Source organism: Varroa jacobsoni, unplaced genomic scaffold (genome assembly GCF_002532875.2).
Source record: "Varroa jacobsoni isolate VJ856 unplaced genomic scaffold, vjacob_1.0 scaffold_1207, whole genome shotgun sequence".
NCBI lineage: Eukaryota > Metazoa > Arthropoda > Arachnida > Mesostigmata > Varroidae > Varroa > Varroa jacobsoni.
Genome location: NW_019214109.1, coordinates 261,590 through 279,262, shown reverse-complemented (window position 1 = coordinate 279,262; position 17,673 = coordinate 261,590). Strand labels below are relative to the sequence as shown.

The 17,673-nt window shown below is 39.0% G+C and overlaps 1 protein-coding gene and 1 long non-coding RNA gene across 2 annotated transcripts; one reads left to right on the top strand and one right to left on the bottom strand.

Moving 5' to 3' along the window:
- Positions 1-2,659: 2,659 nt before the first annotated feature.
- Positions 2,660-6,512, bottom strand: LOC111267663 (uncharacterized). Its single transcript, XM_086971392.1, has 2 exons — positions 4,198-6,512; positions 2,660-2,945 (listed from the first exon to the last, which is right to left on the bottom strand). Exons 1-2 carry the CDS (start codon positions 4,413-4,415, stop codon positions 2,918-2,920), a joined length of 246 nt encoding a protein of 81 aa, XP_086827518.1. The 5' UTR covers positions 4,416-6,512; the 3' UTR covers positions 2,660-2,917.
- Positions 6,513-9,367: 2,855 nt separating this feature from the next.
- Positions 9,368-17,673, top strand: LOC147752508 (uncharacterized). The gene is made up of 2 exons (XR_015313905.1): positions 9,368-13,029; positions 16,414-17,673. It is a non-coding gene; the product is annotated as an uncharacterized LOC147752508 (long non-coding RNA).

Below are 17,673 nucleotides of genomic sequence, written 5' to 3'. Positions count from 1 at the left end.
TATATAGTTGGCAGGTCATTTAAACGTTTTAAATCCGTACCTTCAACTATGGGCGAGCTCGTACACTTAGTTTGCAAATCGATAAACCCTTGCCTAAAGCAATTGACGATTTTGTATCAACAATCATTACCTACTGGTGGCCATACATTCATTTTTGATCTATAAGGAAAATATGTAAAAAAAAACCAAAGATTTAGAACCAAGCCGCTTGACTGGCGCTATATGTTTCAGTAGACTTATCCTTCTTCGCCCAGATTACTGTAATCAAAATCCAAGCAGATTTTTTTTTATTGTACTTTAGCAGTTTTGTTCTTCAATCTATCCTTCGACCAGGGAAATCTAGAGATGAACCAAATTTAAGATGGTTTGTAGTTAACAAACATACGACTCTATGATAAGAAGGAATACCTAGAAAGTATTTTTTATGCTCCTATGAAGTGACAATAATTACAGGACTAATGGTAATGAAGAACAAAGGGGAGCTGCTAAGTATATATATATATATATATATATGTTATAGGATACTAACAGTGGTTGCACCAAATGCTACTTAGAATAGTTCAAATAAAGATAGAAAACGGATACAATGGTGCGGATATAAGAAAATAAGCCATCGAAACGTGCGTGTAGCAACGCAGGTCGTATCGGTGACGACGACACTGTATTCTATAAAAGTAATTATCAATTTGTGTACTTGATTTAGGGTATAACGTGTAGGGGCGGTATCAATGGTGAAAATCTATACCACTTCCATGGAAAACTACATATGAGTACCAATATATGAAACAGTACCGAAAGTTATGGTTTTTTTGTTAAAGTCAGCCGATTTAGCTGACATGAGTGTCGTTGCTTTTAAATTAAGTACGCAGAATCGATTGCTGCTTGCTAGATTTATCTAGAAGTAACGCAGGTGTGATAAACTGATATTTTTTTGCCTATTATACCTATTTCATAAAAAAAAGCATTTGAAATTCGTTAGGAAGCTAATAGTAAGCTAAGCGATTTGACAGGGAGAGCTTTAAATGCTAAAACACGGTCGTGCCGTACGTTAGTGAGCCGATGGCTTTAACAGCTGTAGAAAGCATTTTGTAATAATTGATTCACTTTCTTTGGTTGGGTAGATAATCCTATCAGCAACAAAGAGCTCACATTTGATAACAGAACATCATTAGCTTCGATGAGAACACACCGAATATGGTGAATATGATAAATAAAAAAGATATTTTCACGTAGAAAAACGTAGAAAATTTATTTTTGTCCTTATCTTTATGAATTTTATTTTAATTTCGGATTGTTTACTTTTAGAGGAACAGGATAACTAGGGATGTTGTGTGTATAGCAATCTCAGGGGTTAGGAACACTGGTGTTATGCCGAACGAGTTAAACAACAAGTGATAGAGATAACTGCGGTTCTGTACACGCTCATAAATAGAAAATGAGTTCCGTTTATTACTGTGTCTGTAAGAAAAGTAGGTTTGCAGTTAAATAAATCCTGGGGCATCTGTAAGCTAGTAGGAACTTGTGGAGAAAATATATAAGGCTATAAAATTACGAAGTCCTAACACTAGCTGACCACACTCACACGAATAATAACAAGCCATTCGCATGTATTGCAGAATTTCCTGCACTTGCTAGCGCCTATATATCATATCGTTTCAAGGACTACAGCCTTTAAGGCTTAAGTTCAGCGTCCAGCTGTTTTGCACTCCTATTAGCCTGCTATAGTTAATTGTCCTTGTTGTTCGGTTATCCGTTGTAATTCCAAGTGGTTTTGCCAGCACGCAACGGGGCAGCCTTCAAAGAATTATTCGTGCTGGTGAGAAATTCCGAGTCCTATGTTAGAAAGGTCTCGTCACAGCTTTTTGGCTTTTCTGTGTCAGTCACCTATTGTACCGTTTTAGTCAATCCAATAGCTGCTGCAGCTTTTCAGTTGTCTACTATAATTTTGTTAATTTATTTATTTTGCTTCGATCGTTTGCCTGCCTTCATTGAGGTAGCTTAGCTTCATGCGTTATTAATCTCGTTATACTGCAGGAATTGTTAGACTCTGTATTCAGTTCTGATCAGCTAACTGACTTCCAGTTAACAACTAACACGCCATATCCATGCGACCCTATCGAGGCGTTTTCCCTCTAGAGTCAATCGGTTAGCTAGCGCAGCAGTGCGGATGTTAATTTTAAAATTTATTTCATATATTATCGCATGTTAAAGCTCTTTCGTTAAACGGATATTGTTTTCGACCCTTGGCAGGAATCCAATTTTGTGCCTATCGTGTAGAGCCACAAAAGCTAGGCAGCGTGCATTTCGATATTTCTTTGATTTCCTCTCTTATTAGGGACATTTTCGAGAGGAGCTGGACCTGCATACATCCAAACTAATTTGTGTTTGCTTAAGTAATAAGCAAATCATTCACTGATCGATTTTCGATGGTGCTGGGCCATATCGTGTGATCTTGTATTGTTGTTTCTAACTGCCGACTAGAGACCCTTTCTCTAATGCCTTACTATTTTGGTGCATCTTCACTAGAATTGCAGTCTAGATCTCCTGGTAATTAGTTTTATTTCAGTTCACTTGTTGTTTTTATCTGAGTGTTTATTAGACTGTGTTGTGTTTTCCGTATATCGATTTTAACTAGTTAACTGTATAACGATTCTCCGAGTCCACATAGTTACGTGGTTTATTTCGACACATTTTGATACAACGTTATTTAAATATACACAGGGAAATTGACATAATTTTTATATACATTATGTTGCTGGAAAAAACAGAAGGCAATGGAATCAATGAGCGTATCCGCTGATAGAATTAGCCTTTGCTTATTGACAAAGTCAATACAGCAGACGAGAAGTGGAAATATCTTGAGTCAAACGTCTCAACTTTCCCTACGATGAGAACAATCTTCAACTTGTTCGGACTTTCACCATCCGTAACCGTATCCATCGCCACTGTAATCACAAATTGAAAACAATTAAATCTGTATGGCCTGTTTTTTACCTATTGCTTTATATTTAATTACCTATTAGTATGGTAGGTGCAAATTTTTAAAGAGTTGCTAAGTTGACATTTAACTTAATTACTGAGTCTAAGTAACGTTGTTGATAATATGCAGTAGTCAACTTTCTCCTTCATCATTTCGCATTCGATCAAAAGCTACTTTGTCGCAAATAATGACGCGCTATTTTTCGCTAGAAATTCAACAACAATGATAATAATAACTGTATCAGTTACTATGTACTATACATACAAGTCGAATCCTCGTTGAACCATCGAACATATGGCCAGCCATATGTAAGGAAAGTAATTTTATTGTTGTTATTTTACCTGTACGAGATGCAAACGCCCATCGATCAGTCGTCATAACATGTGGTCAGATAGTAACGATCTATGTTGGCAAGAAATGATAAGGCACATCAGAGATGTTGGAAACTTGGTAGAAAGCTATTTCCACACGCGCACCATTCTGAAGGCAAACCTCGTTCGCCCCCTACCGAATTATGTGGACCATAGAGAGCACTCTGCTATGATATAACACTAACTCGTAGGTCGTCTAAATCAGTACGAATGGTATTACGTTCACCTGTGAATCATTTGTACGGTACAAGCTCACGGAACTTCAGTGTAAGGGCAGTGGAATTTAATTCGAAATTAAGCCATTGGTTTTGCGTGTTGTACAAGAAGAGTGAGCAGTTTTGTTGTGAAGATAGACAATAGAAGCTGCAACATATGCTTACCGAACCCTCGCGGTGTTCAGAGCAGTCTAACAATAGCCTGAATTAATATTATATATATAGGTCAACTTTAATGATAGATAATGTTAAAGCTTAACTGCACAGCGCCCATGTTGAGAGTACATGCTTATAATGTTTAAGATGAATTGCAATGCGTAAACTTAAATGTGATTAGTAAAGGAATTCAGAAGACCTGCTAATAATAATAACAAATAAAAACGCAGCTTGCGTTATTATGTTAAATAAGCCGGACGTTGATCCAACAGTCGCTATAATTATGCAGGCAGTTAGAACCGATTCGACGTTTTATGAGTCACTGGTAGGTGACGCGCAGGGCAATTAATGGTCTCATTGTTGTCCCAACTATTAGAAACTGTGCGAATAAAAACGGCTCTACATCTATATTGCAGGCAATTAAAAGCAAGGCCAAGTCATAAGGAGTTAAGGGCAAATTTGAAAGGTCACTCACTAGTTGTTCCACCCTCCATAGCTGTGTCCATAATTGTAGCCGCCGTGCTGAGATGCAAATAAAGCACCGGCGCCTACACCAAGGGCAGCTCCGGCGGCGCCGCCAGCTAGGACTGGTACGGCGAGCTTCTTAGCGACTTTCTTCGCGATCAGATGCCTAGCATCTAGGACCGAGATCGCCAGTGTTGTAAGGACAACAAGCAGAGTCAAGAGACGCATGTTTCTCGGAGCAGGAGCGTTGGCTTTCGCTTTGTAGCAAACACCAAAACAGATGAATACTGCCTATTGTTTGCCGAGAATTTATATACTCTTGGTTTTTATGGGTGTTGGCATACGTACGCGTGGACTTTCGTATTCTCTTGGGCAAGGGACGCTGACTTTGGGTAAGATGGCGAAACTGTACATGTCAATTGAATAGCTTCAATGAACGGAAGGGTCCAGAAGCCAAGAAGAACGAATGAATAAGCGAATATTGGAAACGTGGGTCCTTGCTTTCAGCCTGTACCGGCCATCGTTTGACATGTCGGTGCGCGTTCGGACTACCCTGGGGCTGCCCCAGGATTTAGCGGCGAAGCTAAATCGACCGTACGTGCTTTAGTATGTATCTCCTGTATTTGGATAGCTTAGCGAAGCTTCGCCGACGGACAAATTATCGTTACATAAGAGAAGGGGCAGCAGAGCTGTCGATGTAAGGGGACTTTCCGAGAAGCAGCGATTCCGAAGGACTTCTATCCAGTATTACATTAACAAGTCGTTGTCTTTATTTCATCTGCGATCTGCGAATTGGCCCAGAGAAAGTAGCGATAAAAACGGATGATGTAAGAATTACATTAATCAATCGGTATAGTCAGGCCAGAAACTGTATTAGTACTGTGTTTTTTATTCGGCTTAACGGCGAAGGACGTAGTTCAACGGAACCGCATCTATCCTCTCATCTCAAACGAATCGTAGAATCAAAGGTTGATGCTAAAACGACCAATGATAAGCGAACCCATGTCAGCTAACAGAATATAACCGCTATATACCGCAGAAGAATATTGGTCAAGCCCTTCGATGCACTGCAATGCGATCCTGATCAAATTATAAACACTTCTCTCTAGACTACGGAAACTCCGACAAACCAAATCGTAATGTTAAACTAAACTACTCATCGCTTGGTCAAGAGCCTCAGGCGGGCGAAGATCTTAGTAGGTCAGTATTCTAATGGGACATACAATTTGATTTTCAGTATTGTTCTATGTGTTAAATACAATAAAGCCTACTCTATCTTTGCAACGTATCTTGTTTACATTACCATGTAGCACTAATGAAGTATTAGTGCGGCTTTGTAGATCAAAATAATATAATGTTTCGACAATCTGTTCACTTCTACCGTAGTCAGCATAGTTTTAAAAGGGGAAAATTGGCCAGACTCATTTCAGACAGGTCAGCTACTTGAACCAACCTGTACTCATTTTTTCAACGTCAACCAAAATCAACTAGAGTAAGTACCGCTGCGCCATCTGGGATGGCACCAAAAACATTTAAAGTCGTCGAATATTAAAAAAAAAGTATAATCAAATATAGTTCATGTTGGTACTTATCCAAAACAAAATTGTCTAGATAGTTTAAGTGGCAGATCGATAATTAAAGTAATTTTTCTAAAAATGAATTCATGTGTTAGCTAAAATGCTTACAAATCTGCACCGAAAAGCTTCAATTTTCAAAAAAAAAAATCGATCTTAATAAAGTTGGTTTAACAAAATGCATTCAAATACATCCCGAAAACGTGTGGGCAAACTTTGAGAGTTACATGCGTTTATTTGTCGATAGCGGATAGCATACACCTAAAAATTTCCGTCTAGAAGGCACTAACGGATTGTGTACATTACAACTACGTAAAAGAGGTCGTCATAACTTTGAGGAAAAATGTCATTTAAGTGGACTGCAAACACTTAGTCGTCTTATATTGTCACCCAAAAAGCTCGATTGAAGTACAGATGTTGTAACGCCAATATGAGAAACTGACCAAAGGCTTAAATTGTCATATTGTTAATTTACCATGATGAGCCTTAGTCCGCTAAATTAGACTCGAACTATATAAACAAGTAAATAATAGTTTTTGCAATATGAATGCCTGTTGTAACATTCAGTAATAGGTTATCTCGGATAATTATAGGAAATGCAATAGATCGATAAAATCCGCTGTTCAGTTAAGCCGAAGTTTGAACGTTGTTTTGAATTGCGCCTGATCAAAACTATAATCTCCTAGTTTCTAAATAAAATACTGAATATAGCTCAAATACGCTCAATACTATCGTTTAACCAATTAGAGTTAGAAAACGACAAACCTTTCAGCTACGGCAGCTACGTCTTCAAGGTATTGAATAAATCTGGCACACGCACTGTTCCTTGGTGCTTGCTTTTTCTCGCTAGATTCACGACGCGCCATGGTTGCTGAATAGTCCTACATCTAGGTAGCACTTCTGCTGCTTATTTTCGGCAATTCAAGGCCATCTAGAAGCCTCTAGAGCCGTAAATGGGTGACTTCGGACTTGTTTCACATTCACATATATATTCACATATATATGTATATATATACACATATATATTCACGTTTTGTTTATTTTATGCGTACTTTTTGAAAGGATTCTTGTCTGATCAAAGAAAAAAAAACGTACGGTCCTGATAGAATTGGAAGTTCTGCTGATGTTAAATCGGCTCGTTGTTCCGATATTCTCGTTTTTATTAAGCTTTCCCTCCTGCCAATGCGGTGTTTTTTGGCATTAGTTTATTTTTAGCAGTGAAACTGACAACCTGTTTGTGTGTTTGACATCCTGGCCGTATGCCATAATTTTTACCGTACGCATGCTACCTTGCTCTTCGTTTTATATTCTTTAGGCCACCAAGAGTCACTGGTAGGGGAACTCTTCGATCTGTCCTCCGGATCTGCGTCTGGCAAAACCAAGGCGTCGCCATTCTCCTGATTCGAGTCAATCGAAATAATTTTGATATTAGAGATTAGGATACTTTAGCTTTCATTGAGCTTAGTAGTAGCTCAAAGTAGAAAACTCTAGTTCAAGTGACTCATAAATATGGGATAACAAAATAAATAATACGGATAATATAATTTTTCATTAAGTACATAAAATACGTGAAGTTTTGAAACGAAGAAAAACGCATCTAAAAAGAGGATTAAAGATAGCAGCGTGAGTGAATGCTTTCCGGAGCCATTGCAAATAGATTTCGGAGACCGAATTAAAAAAACTAACTGTTTGATAAAAACGTAACCTCTATTTGTGATATTTATATCGCATTTCTCAAACTAAGCCTATAAATGTTCATCTATGAGGACTAAAATGAAAACCGTTTGCGTAACTCATCTTTTTTTCTAAAGAGTTTCTCAGCTCTAGCTTATAAACAAAATGGGTTGGTCCCTACGAAATGCAAAGCAACCTCTTTTATCTTTTGCTCTTTATTTAAAATTTGAAAACGGTCGCTGGGGCATAGAGCCAGCAAGTATATGTGACCATATTTTTTTCTATAATATATCTATATATGGTATCCACCTTTGCCAGTTTTCGCATCACTCAACTGTTTCATTTGATTGTATGGCAAACGTACCTTTGCAATTATATCCGGTTTGTTAGGCCGTCCTAACAGCGACTCATTGCTAGCAGCCATTTAAAAAGTCGTATTGACGTTTGTGTTGCATCCGCGTCCGAGCTTTTCAAGTAAGCGTTTGATCATGATGCCTTTGTCTATAATAAAAAAACTTCGTCAGATACGACACCTGGCTGAAATAATTAACTACAACGGGACAACTGACCTATTCATTTGTGGGTTTGGTGGTTACTTAGCAGTTAATAAATAAATTCACCCGATAGTGGCTAGGTATACGAGTGGTAAAGCATATGGGTGTGCCCACATTAAACCATTACTATTATATTTATTTGTTACTATTTTAAGCAATTGATATTTATTCACTAAATTATTTAGATGGCATTATTCTTTGCTCGTCAGCAAAAATGATAGCTTCAGTCACCTATCTCGTTTCTCTTCGTGCGCTCGAGAATTAGATAAGCCTTTTCTAAATTTGAGCTGCGGCACATAATGGCATAACGACATAGTGGAAGGAGACAATCGTATATGCGAAGGAAAAACACATTAAATCGTTTTCTTTAAATTTAGAAATTAAAACGATCCACATGCGGAGCATCGTTTGTTCAGCTGAAATCCTAATCTACTGCATTCAAATATGGTCCATGGGTCCTACTTAAACTTTCTAAGTGACACACTGATTTGTTACCAATCAATCAAGTGTTTGATATAAAAGAATTAAGTTGTAGAAACCGTCGAAGCCAACATCATTAGTATGCAACGTTGCGACCCTGCGGCACTTATATTTTGAGTGTCAGGGTCATCTTTCAACATAACATTTTTACGACGCCGAAAGAGAGCTGATCAGAAGTTGATCGTTGATTTGGCAAGGCAATATCCTATTTAACGAGTTATTGTATATAAAAATACATACAAGCGCTTGTAAGAACAGGTACTTTCATTCATAGCGAACGTGTTGATTTGGAAAGATATTGGCAGAAAAAAAGTCAGACAGAGAAAATTTGTAACGTTGAATTAGGCCAAAACTGTCGTTATAAAACAGCTGTGAGATGCACGACAACAAAGGTCGTATTTTCTCGTTCCATAAGGTTTATCACACAAGCTCATTGAACTCTGTACAATAACATAAGTTAATTTCAACTTTCTACTGCACCAGTCTCCATACGAGAATGGTTTTTGCACGGCAGTATCATAATCAGTACATTGTCGACAAAAGTGTAACTTGACAATTACTGTGAAGAGAAAGCTATAGTCGGGAAGAATAATTTCTCAGCTAGGACCAACTGAAACAAAAATGACCTCCTGCACCTGCTGAAGTCTTCTTTCTAAGCGGGGAGTTCTTTTGTTTAAAGCACAAGGCTGCTTAGATTTCTCTTTTTCCATTTAGTGGTCAACCAACTTATGCAGGTATTGATAATCCTCAATCGTATCATAATCCCTACATTAGCGGAACTATAATCCGTATCAACTAGAGTGCCACGTTAAATTATGTGGACAAACAGCGCGATGAAAGACACTGTGTGTGAGAGCGGTTAACGGAACGGACGAAGTAAATCTCGACTTACTTCGGGGGATGACCGGTTCCACGCATCAGGCAGCTTGTCGCATAATCGGGCGCCTAGGATTATACTGTCTAATACGGCTGCTGCCAGGCTGTACACGAGCCCCTGTGCGGGGATTGGTGATGACGACGCTCATGATAGCAGTGCGAACGCCAAGGCGGAGGCGTTCCAGTTGATCGCGAACGAAACATAGGTTTGGTCGTAATTAAAATGACACATCCGTTGTGTGTTTACAGTTCGATAATCAGAAGGGTATGCTATGAAAAATCTTACTAGCTTTCAAAACATGCGGATTATGAAAATTCTGAAACTATATATAACATGCTTACTACTTACTATATGATAATGTGTTACATTTCAAATATAGTAATTAGAGTGCGCAGAAGACGGATTGTGATTTTAGCAATAACGATAGTTTTACCATAGTGCGACCGCTAAAATTGCCGTCTGAAAACTCTCGCGCCTTTGTTGCAATCAAGCATAGTTCAATGTTAACGGTTAGTGAACCACTGAGTAATTTACAAAAAGATAAGCAGAGAACGGAGATACGGGTGCTTGCAAGTTTGCCGTGTGTATTCGCTATTCTAGCATGCATCTTTGGCCGCGTATGGTCTGGAAACTATATAAGAAAGCTCACCCGAAATATTCTTATTGGAAAAACAATAGCCGTGATCAACGCGGCATGATTATGAAGATAGTGTTCGGCTACTGGGTAGATACGTCTTCTCTAAGTAACATTGTTTCAGTTTGGTCGCGACCTTTCACGACGAGGTCTGTCTGACAGTGTCGCCGCTTGTTAACAAGGTGCATGATCACTGGAAAAATATCCCTTAAACTGCCTGTTACTGTTCAACAGATACAAATCACTGTTACTTGTTCAGGGTGGCTTTTTGCACTTTCGAATGGGAAAAGTAGCTGTCTAAGGCGGATGTTTTTTATTGAGGTGTTTCCTCGTTAAGTAGGCCAAGCCTACCTAATAAATAGATATCGGCTCCGTGCATACGCCTATATTTTGGCAAGTGAATACGTTATCGTCGAACCACACCGAAAATAAGCCACGTGATTTATTGTACTGTTTTCCATATTACCGAATTATATCCTGATCTATATAATTAGTGTATATTATATATGCGGCAAAACTGTTTTGATAGTTTCTGGTATGTAAAGCTGGCCCGCCTGGAAAAGCTCATTTTTATGATTAAAAATTGGAAAAATATTTTGGATTAGTAACAATGTTTCTTGACTTGTGTATCCGGTAGACAATATCAGGTTGCCCCTGTTGAAGCTCATGTACGGCACTGCAATCCTTTACCGTCGGCATCTCGGTATTCAAAAAGTAGCCGCGACAATCACACGGCCCTGCTATCGTATACACACAAAATACACTCGCTCTAGACACGCGGTAGTCAATACTTCTTTCACGTCTAATAGAAAGCGACAAATTATGTTCGCCACATTAGTCAAGTAGATTTCAGGGCGTATATTATGATGTAGAAATAAAGTGCCCTTGACTTCCAATTTAAAAAAAAATCGATATTTTCTATTTTGTTTTTGTTCACTCTCAGAGGAAAAAAGTTGTTTCCTTTTTCCTCTCGAAGATTAAGCGCAACAGGAATAATAGTTCAATAATAAGCAACAAGAGATTCGACAAATAGATAATGCCTTCTGGCGGTGTAGAGCAGACTTCGTTGAGACTCGTTATGCAGTCGTTGAATTCTTGTTTGTCTGCGACGGAACTTTATTTCACTCAGAGGTGTTGCCTCATTTGATTGTAATGACAATAATTCACCTTTTGTCCGATATGAATAACTAACTGGAACCGGCTCGGTACCAGGATAAAGCTAACGCCGACCCCCGTCGATAGATACACGTTTTTTTGTTATCGGCTAGCTGATGATAGGGCCGCTCTCCAACTTCCTAATGGCTAAAAATAATTTTTCATTACATCTAAAAAAGTTGAATCTAACAAAACTCTAAGACTATGCTAATCATATTATCTTTATCAATAATTGCCATTCACTGTCAGGTAAGAAAAGCCACCCTAAGCGAAAAGCATTTGCCAGAAAAAAAATTCGTAATTAAGCCTTAGTTGTGATTCTATTTTCGAAAAATTATTATTATTAATTTCGAAAAATTTCGAAAATGGGAGTCCTTGTCGGTAGCTCGCATCGCTAACGCTCTGCTGGCGACGGCAAAACCTGACCAGACGCATGGGTTCTCTATTGCAAACATTCTGTATTACCTATAAATAAGAAAAAAATCAACTATTTTGAAAAATGTGCACATTTTTTTATCATCGTATTTGGAGTTGGCCTTCGATCTACTTGAAAGACGCGTCGTGGTGCTTTCCTGCAATAATACAACAATACGCATAGTCGCCCGGGTTCGAGGAATTCAAAACAACTTCCATAGATCCGTAGAGTTCGGCCTTCGCCATTTAGCATTGCTTGTGATCGGAGTAGAATAAAACGAAGAACTTAATGCATGGGGCACAATTTAGAGAGCAGAAGGCATAAAGGCTATATTCATCATCGTTTTGTTTACTGCTGTTCGGGCCTTTTTCGGAGAATCGAAGTGTATCGACGGCCACCGCTGTGTTTTTTCAGTTTATAAGCAAACATGTTACTTCTACATTACTGTAGGTACGAACTTAAGAATTTCCTTGTTTTTGGTCTTGACTATCCTAACAAACGTTAAAAATAAATCCGGGGTCACATATTAGCGTTTTCTGCTGAAAAAAACTGGACCTTGCTTTACAAAAAAAGGTTGGGAAAACGCTGCACAAGAAGACCAAAAAAAAGGTGCTACCTATACGAAATAAAGTATGCTTTGTAGCTATAGAAATACATAGTACTCCAATATGTAAATGTTAAGCAAACCTTTGTTTTAGGATATGCAGTCATCGAATGCTACATATAAATACAACTAAATGGACACCTGCGATAAGAGCTTGTTACGTTCGTGATTTAGGGATATCACTGTTCGAAAAAATATGGTTGAAGACAAATCGTGCCGCCTAAAAGTTGTGGTAATACATACATAATTTTGTAATCCGTCATAAAACAGGTCAACTCAGCGGTGTTTAAAAGTTTTTTTTATTCAGTGGAGAACAGAAATTTCACTCGAAATGGCCGGGCTACATCAGAACCTATCACAAATCAGTGATACCTGGATTTTTTTTTTCCTAAAAGCAATGCTTCGAAGAATTATTTCGAAAAGATCGAAAATTGCAAAAGGTAAGAGAATCATTAATCGAAGCAATATTAAAATAGTACATACGCCGCTTCCCCGTAATAGCTTAGTGTGTAAGGTATTTATGTGCTAATCTTAGTGACATGTCGTCGCATAGGATTGAACCCGCGTATAGACATATTGCGTTTCGTCGTGGGAGTCAGCTGTTTGATCGAACGCTTAATGGCGGTACCGGACGTAAAATTGGAGATGTAGAGAGTCAACACGCCTTGTGCGATACTTTTTTTTTTTATACGACATTGAAATCGTGGACTCCTCATTTGATTTTAGCGGTTTCCTCCTGCGCAGAAGCAACTTGAGCTTCAAACGTTGTTAATCCAAAGTCGACACCTTTAAGGAGCACTCGACTTTCACTCAGATCAAAAAGCTGCCGTTCATCCTGTGCGCGCTGCCCCTAATGGCAAATCCGTCTTTTAAATGTAAGAGTTTGTTCTTCTCACAACAGGCATTGCAGTATGATGATGTATGGTAACTATGCCAGGCATATTATTTAGTACAATGAAAATGTAGGCACAACATATCATTGTAATGCTAAGATTTTCGATTATGCTCAAGACGAACGTTTCATTTAGTTCTCCCGTTATGACAAATATGAATAATTCATATTATTATTATTGATTGCGACTCGATAGGTGGTACGTATTTACGAGTGTCGCCCTAAAAAAGGACCTATATGTATATATGCCGTTAAGACAAACATCTACCGGCAAAATATAAGGCCTGTTCATAACCTCTCCTTTTATCTGACTCTTATCCATCATTTCGATAACGATGAACATTGACGGACTTCCGGCTCCGTTTTGGACCATTCGCTTACTAGGTGAATGGGTCTGAATAAATGGGGATAATTTCACCACCTATGCGCCACCTATGGCATCGTGTAAATAGCGACCTAGATTATTTTTAGTTCGGCCTACCTTTGCCACATGGCATACGACATTTTCACGTTGCAATATACTCAACACCGTTTTTGTCAATTTTTTACTTGAAATTCCAACAAAGCTCGCCTGGTTTAAACGGCTCATAATATAAAACTTCTTTTAAATCACACCAAACTTAGAGCATTACCTCTTGATCGTGAATATTTTCCCTCAGTGGAGGTGGATGCCAGCCCACGATTTAGCCACTGATTTTTGCAAAGTTTCGGGAATACGTACTGCCTAGTGTGGCTGACTCGCAAACGCATCAGACTCGAAGACCCCTTAACCCTTCTCCTCTTAGAGTCGGCACAGCGTTAGCATTACTTCCATGCATTGGAAGAAATGTCGTGTGTCTATCCGCTCAATGTTCCTAGTTAGTAGCATTTACAGGGAAGTAGCTTAGTTTCACTTTCCAGGCATCGCTTAGGCTGGCCAGTACTTCAGCTCGGCTTTGTGTCTTTTTTACTCAACAGCGGCTAACATTTAGATTGCTCACTATTGCGGCGTCAACAAATTTTAGCGAGTTTTTTCGAGTTTACTTGTGTAAGGCAACTTGAAGTTTACATTGAGGTCCTCTTCCAGGGAAACAGCGTGGTCTCTAAACAGGCTTGCCTGATAGCTTGAATGCTGAGTCGCGACGACTTGATTGACGTCGCTTTCCAACTTATTTTTGCGACAGATTTTATTATTGTCTGATCTCTTCCAGTTCCGTATTTGTTTTGAATTTTACTTGCACTTCTAATGACACAGCCGTATCAATTGACTTGATCTCCTGAGCCCCCTGCTGAACTTTTCGTCCCGTTTATTATACTTGGTTCAATACGAGGTATGGAGCTATTTTGGCTTGTAGGATTCATTTGATAGGAACATTTTGCAGAATATAGAATTGTTTAACATCCCAACGGTTCGCTTCGGAAATTGCGTTTAATTCGCCGTTGTTCGAGAGTAAGTAGTTCCAGATACCCATAGCAATCGGCCATTTTTTCCATGCCTGTCCAAAGTTTAGTCCACGTATCGACTGCAAGTTTTCCTGAGGAACGGTCTATAATTTTAACGCATTGCACGGGGCATTCGAATCCGAACAGCGTATCGAAGGCCTTATAGTGCGTTTTGCAGACTCGCTTCATGAATTTTTTTCTATGCCGCACCATAGCGATTTATGCTAGGCCATTTCATAGAGAGTCTGTAATTGTACCCTCTATAAACTTGAGAATTTAAGTTTCAAGTGCCCTACATTTCAGCCAGACAGACTTCAGTGTCGTTATTTTTCCATAGACCTGACCCGTATGATTTACATTTTGGTCATGAACCAATTAGCTTTTCGCAGTCCCTCCCCCTTCGCACGTTATACAGTGGTAGAAACTGTTTGCACAGTACACACCTATAGGTCTGCGACCGCTATTCCTCTGTTAGCCTTTTATAATCTTAGCGAAACAAGTGTGTCGTACGGCCGACCTGGTTTTTGCCACGTCTGATACAAAAATTTGTCAGCATTGCGAGAGCGCTCGAATTGAATGCCAATTCCTTGCATGTTTTCTTTGAGCCCAATTCGACAAGTGTGTTCCGCCGGTTACTCTGGGGGTGTTTTCACCAAGAAGTCTGTGGGATGCTTTGCAAACATTTGACTAACAATCGTCGGTGACCAGCGCAAATCATGTCTAGTTTCTACAGAGCAGAGCAGAGCAAGCTAAAGTGGACAAGCGCTTTGCACAACCGTTAGTGGTTTTAACAATAATGTTTTCAAGCCACGCTCCACACTACAGCACTGTGTCTTCATTTATTTACACCACCTAGAAAGTTAGTACGATTGCTTGTCTAGCAGCATTTGTTCTCAAACTTCATTTCGCCAACTTCCCTATCTTCACGTATTAATAACAGGCAGCTAGCAGATGTTGCTTTGTAAGCTAGGACGCCATTCTTTTTAACGTCCGACATGAAAAAGGAATGAACTGCAGAGCGCCAAAGTCAAATAACTCTAATTTCGATTGTTAAAAAGACACGTTTTAGTACGACAACTATATGGCAGTGTTGTAGGGACATAGGTATACGTACACTGGGTATGATATTGGTTCGCCGGCTGACTGGCCCATGCCGTAAAACTCGATATCGAGATGCGATCATTCTACTACGGTAATGGTGCAGCTCTGTTTTAGATTCGGAAACAAAGTTACAAAACGACCTACGTGGATTTTGTCTGCCGGAGGCGTTCTGCTCGCTCGATTGGCTGCAGGCGTGCTACGTGACGCCTGTGGACAGAAATTAATGTAGAATAGAAATTAATTTTGAACTTTGCCGCCTATGCAAGTTCACAAATCAATTAGGTTATATCCAGGTTTGTTTTAAAAGGAATCTGCCATAATTGACAGGTTTCGGACAAAGAAGTTCAGTGATATGCGCGTGTTTTCTAAGCTTTTCACCAATTTCTTTTCCGATATAGCGTTGAAGATTTGCGTCTACTTTAAGGTCTATAAAATGCTGTAATACACTTCGCTTGTTGTATGCTTAATACCATAGATATATCAGAGGTAAACTATAGGAATCTGATAATTTGGACGACAAGCATCGTTTCGAGAAAATCTTGTTCTCTTCGTTTGTGATTCTGTGGTAAACGTTTGCTTTCTTCAACGATTTAATAACAGTCTTCTCTCGTCCGTTTTAGTCGCTCACTATTTATTTGTACAGTGTCTTAATATTCAGTAGTGAAGAAATATCTGACCTTCATGCGCTTTTATAGCGTCATTTATCCGACGAATTTATTAATAAATTGAAGCACTAATAATTTTAAATTTGAAACAAACGTTCAATTTAGCGGAGCAATGATGCCTGTGCTAATAAATCACTAACACATTGGATTTTAATATAATCCTATGCTTGATGGCCTAGGATTGAACGGTATCAACATTACATCATAGCGAGTCGTCCGGATTTGCTACCGAAAAACGTCACTTCAAGTCAAGTATCAACGATGTGTAAAGCTTTACGTCTTTAGTATTTATAAGTCTGTTTAATGCTGTACTATAAATTCAAATAATTACACTCGAGTTGCAACTAGTTCCATCTTCGATAGACTGTTTCGACCTAGTAAAGCAAATTTTCACGATAGAACGCGCGCGTTTAGCTACCGCAGTAGTTGTCCTCTTGCTGTCTGAACGCAATGGCGGTTACCTAAGGAATCAAATGATCTCGAAGGCTGCAGGTCCTCTGCTAATAGCCGCAGTTGGGGGTGCAGGTTTGGGTCCAACTTATGGAATGCTGCTAAGTGAGGGGCATAAAAGGAAAGGAGGTAATCACATTTATCACTACGGTGACTACGGCTATGTCGGCGACGATATTCTTCAAATCATCAATCTTGGCCCCCATAACGGAAAGGGCACCTACCAAGATCTGACGCATGACACGCATCGCGATAGGAAGAAGCAGTACCGTTATGATGATAATAATCAGAAAAAAGATCACGGCAACTACGACGGTGCTCATCATTACTGGAGATGATGACTAAATAACCGTTAAACGATCAATTATGTAAAATTGACTCGGCCGCCGCGAAGGCACAAATCAAATTAATGTTTCCAATTCGTAGTGAACTAATGAAAACTAACTGAGCCGTTTCCGAGGTTGTAAGGAGTACTATAATAAAACAGTGTGTGCAATTTCTATTACCTTAAAGTGGACAACGGCTATAATGGATACTAGTGAGACTTCGCTTGTTATCTTCCCCATAACGGGTCGTCATATGGCTACACAAGGAAACTATTAACACCTACTGAACCCATGTTCAGTAATATCCTCAACAGAGAAATAAAAAAACAACAACTTCTTTTAGTAGATTTCAGTTTCAGCTTCGAGGGAAACACAAATAAAACTGAAAATTTTTGGTAGTTACACACTTTAGTTTAATGAATCGATTTTCTTCGCCCAAATCTATCATTTTAGGGGTCAGGATAATCCGATAAGTATAATCCGGTTAATAATAATCATCATTATTATTACTAGTATAGCAGAAATAGACTGCTCCATTCTGCAGGTTGGGGTCAACGGTCGCTGGTTGATTTTGCAGGTGACTATTTTCCTTGCTTGATGACGAGTTGTTTGGTTAACGGGACGTCTCAAAAAAATGTACCTTAAAATATTCTTAAATAAAAA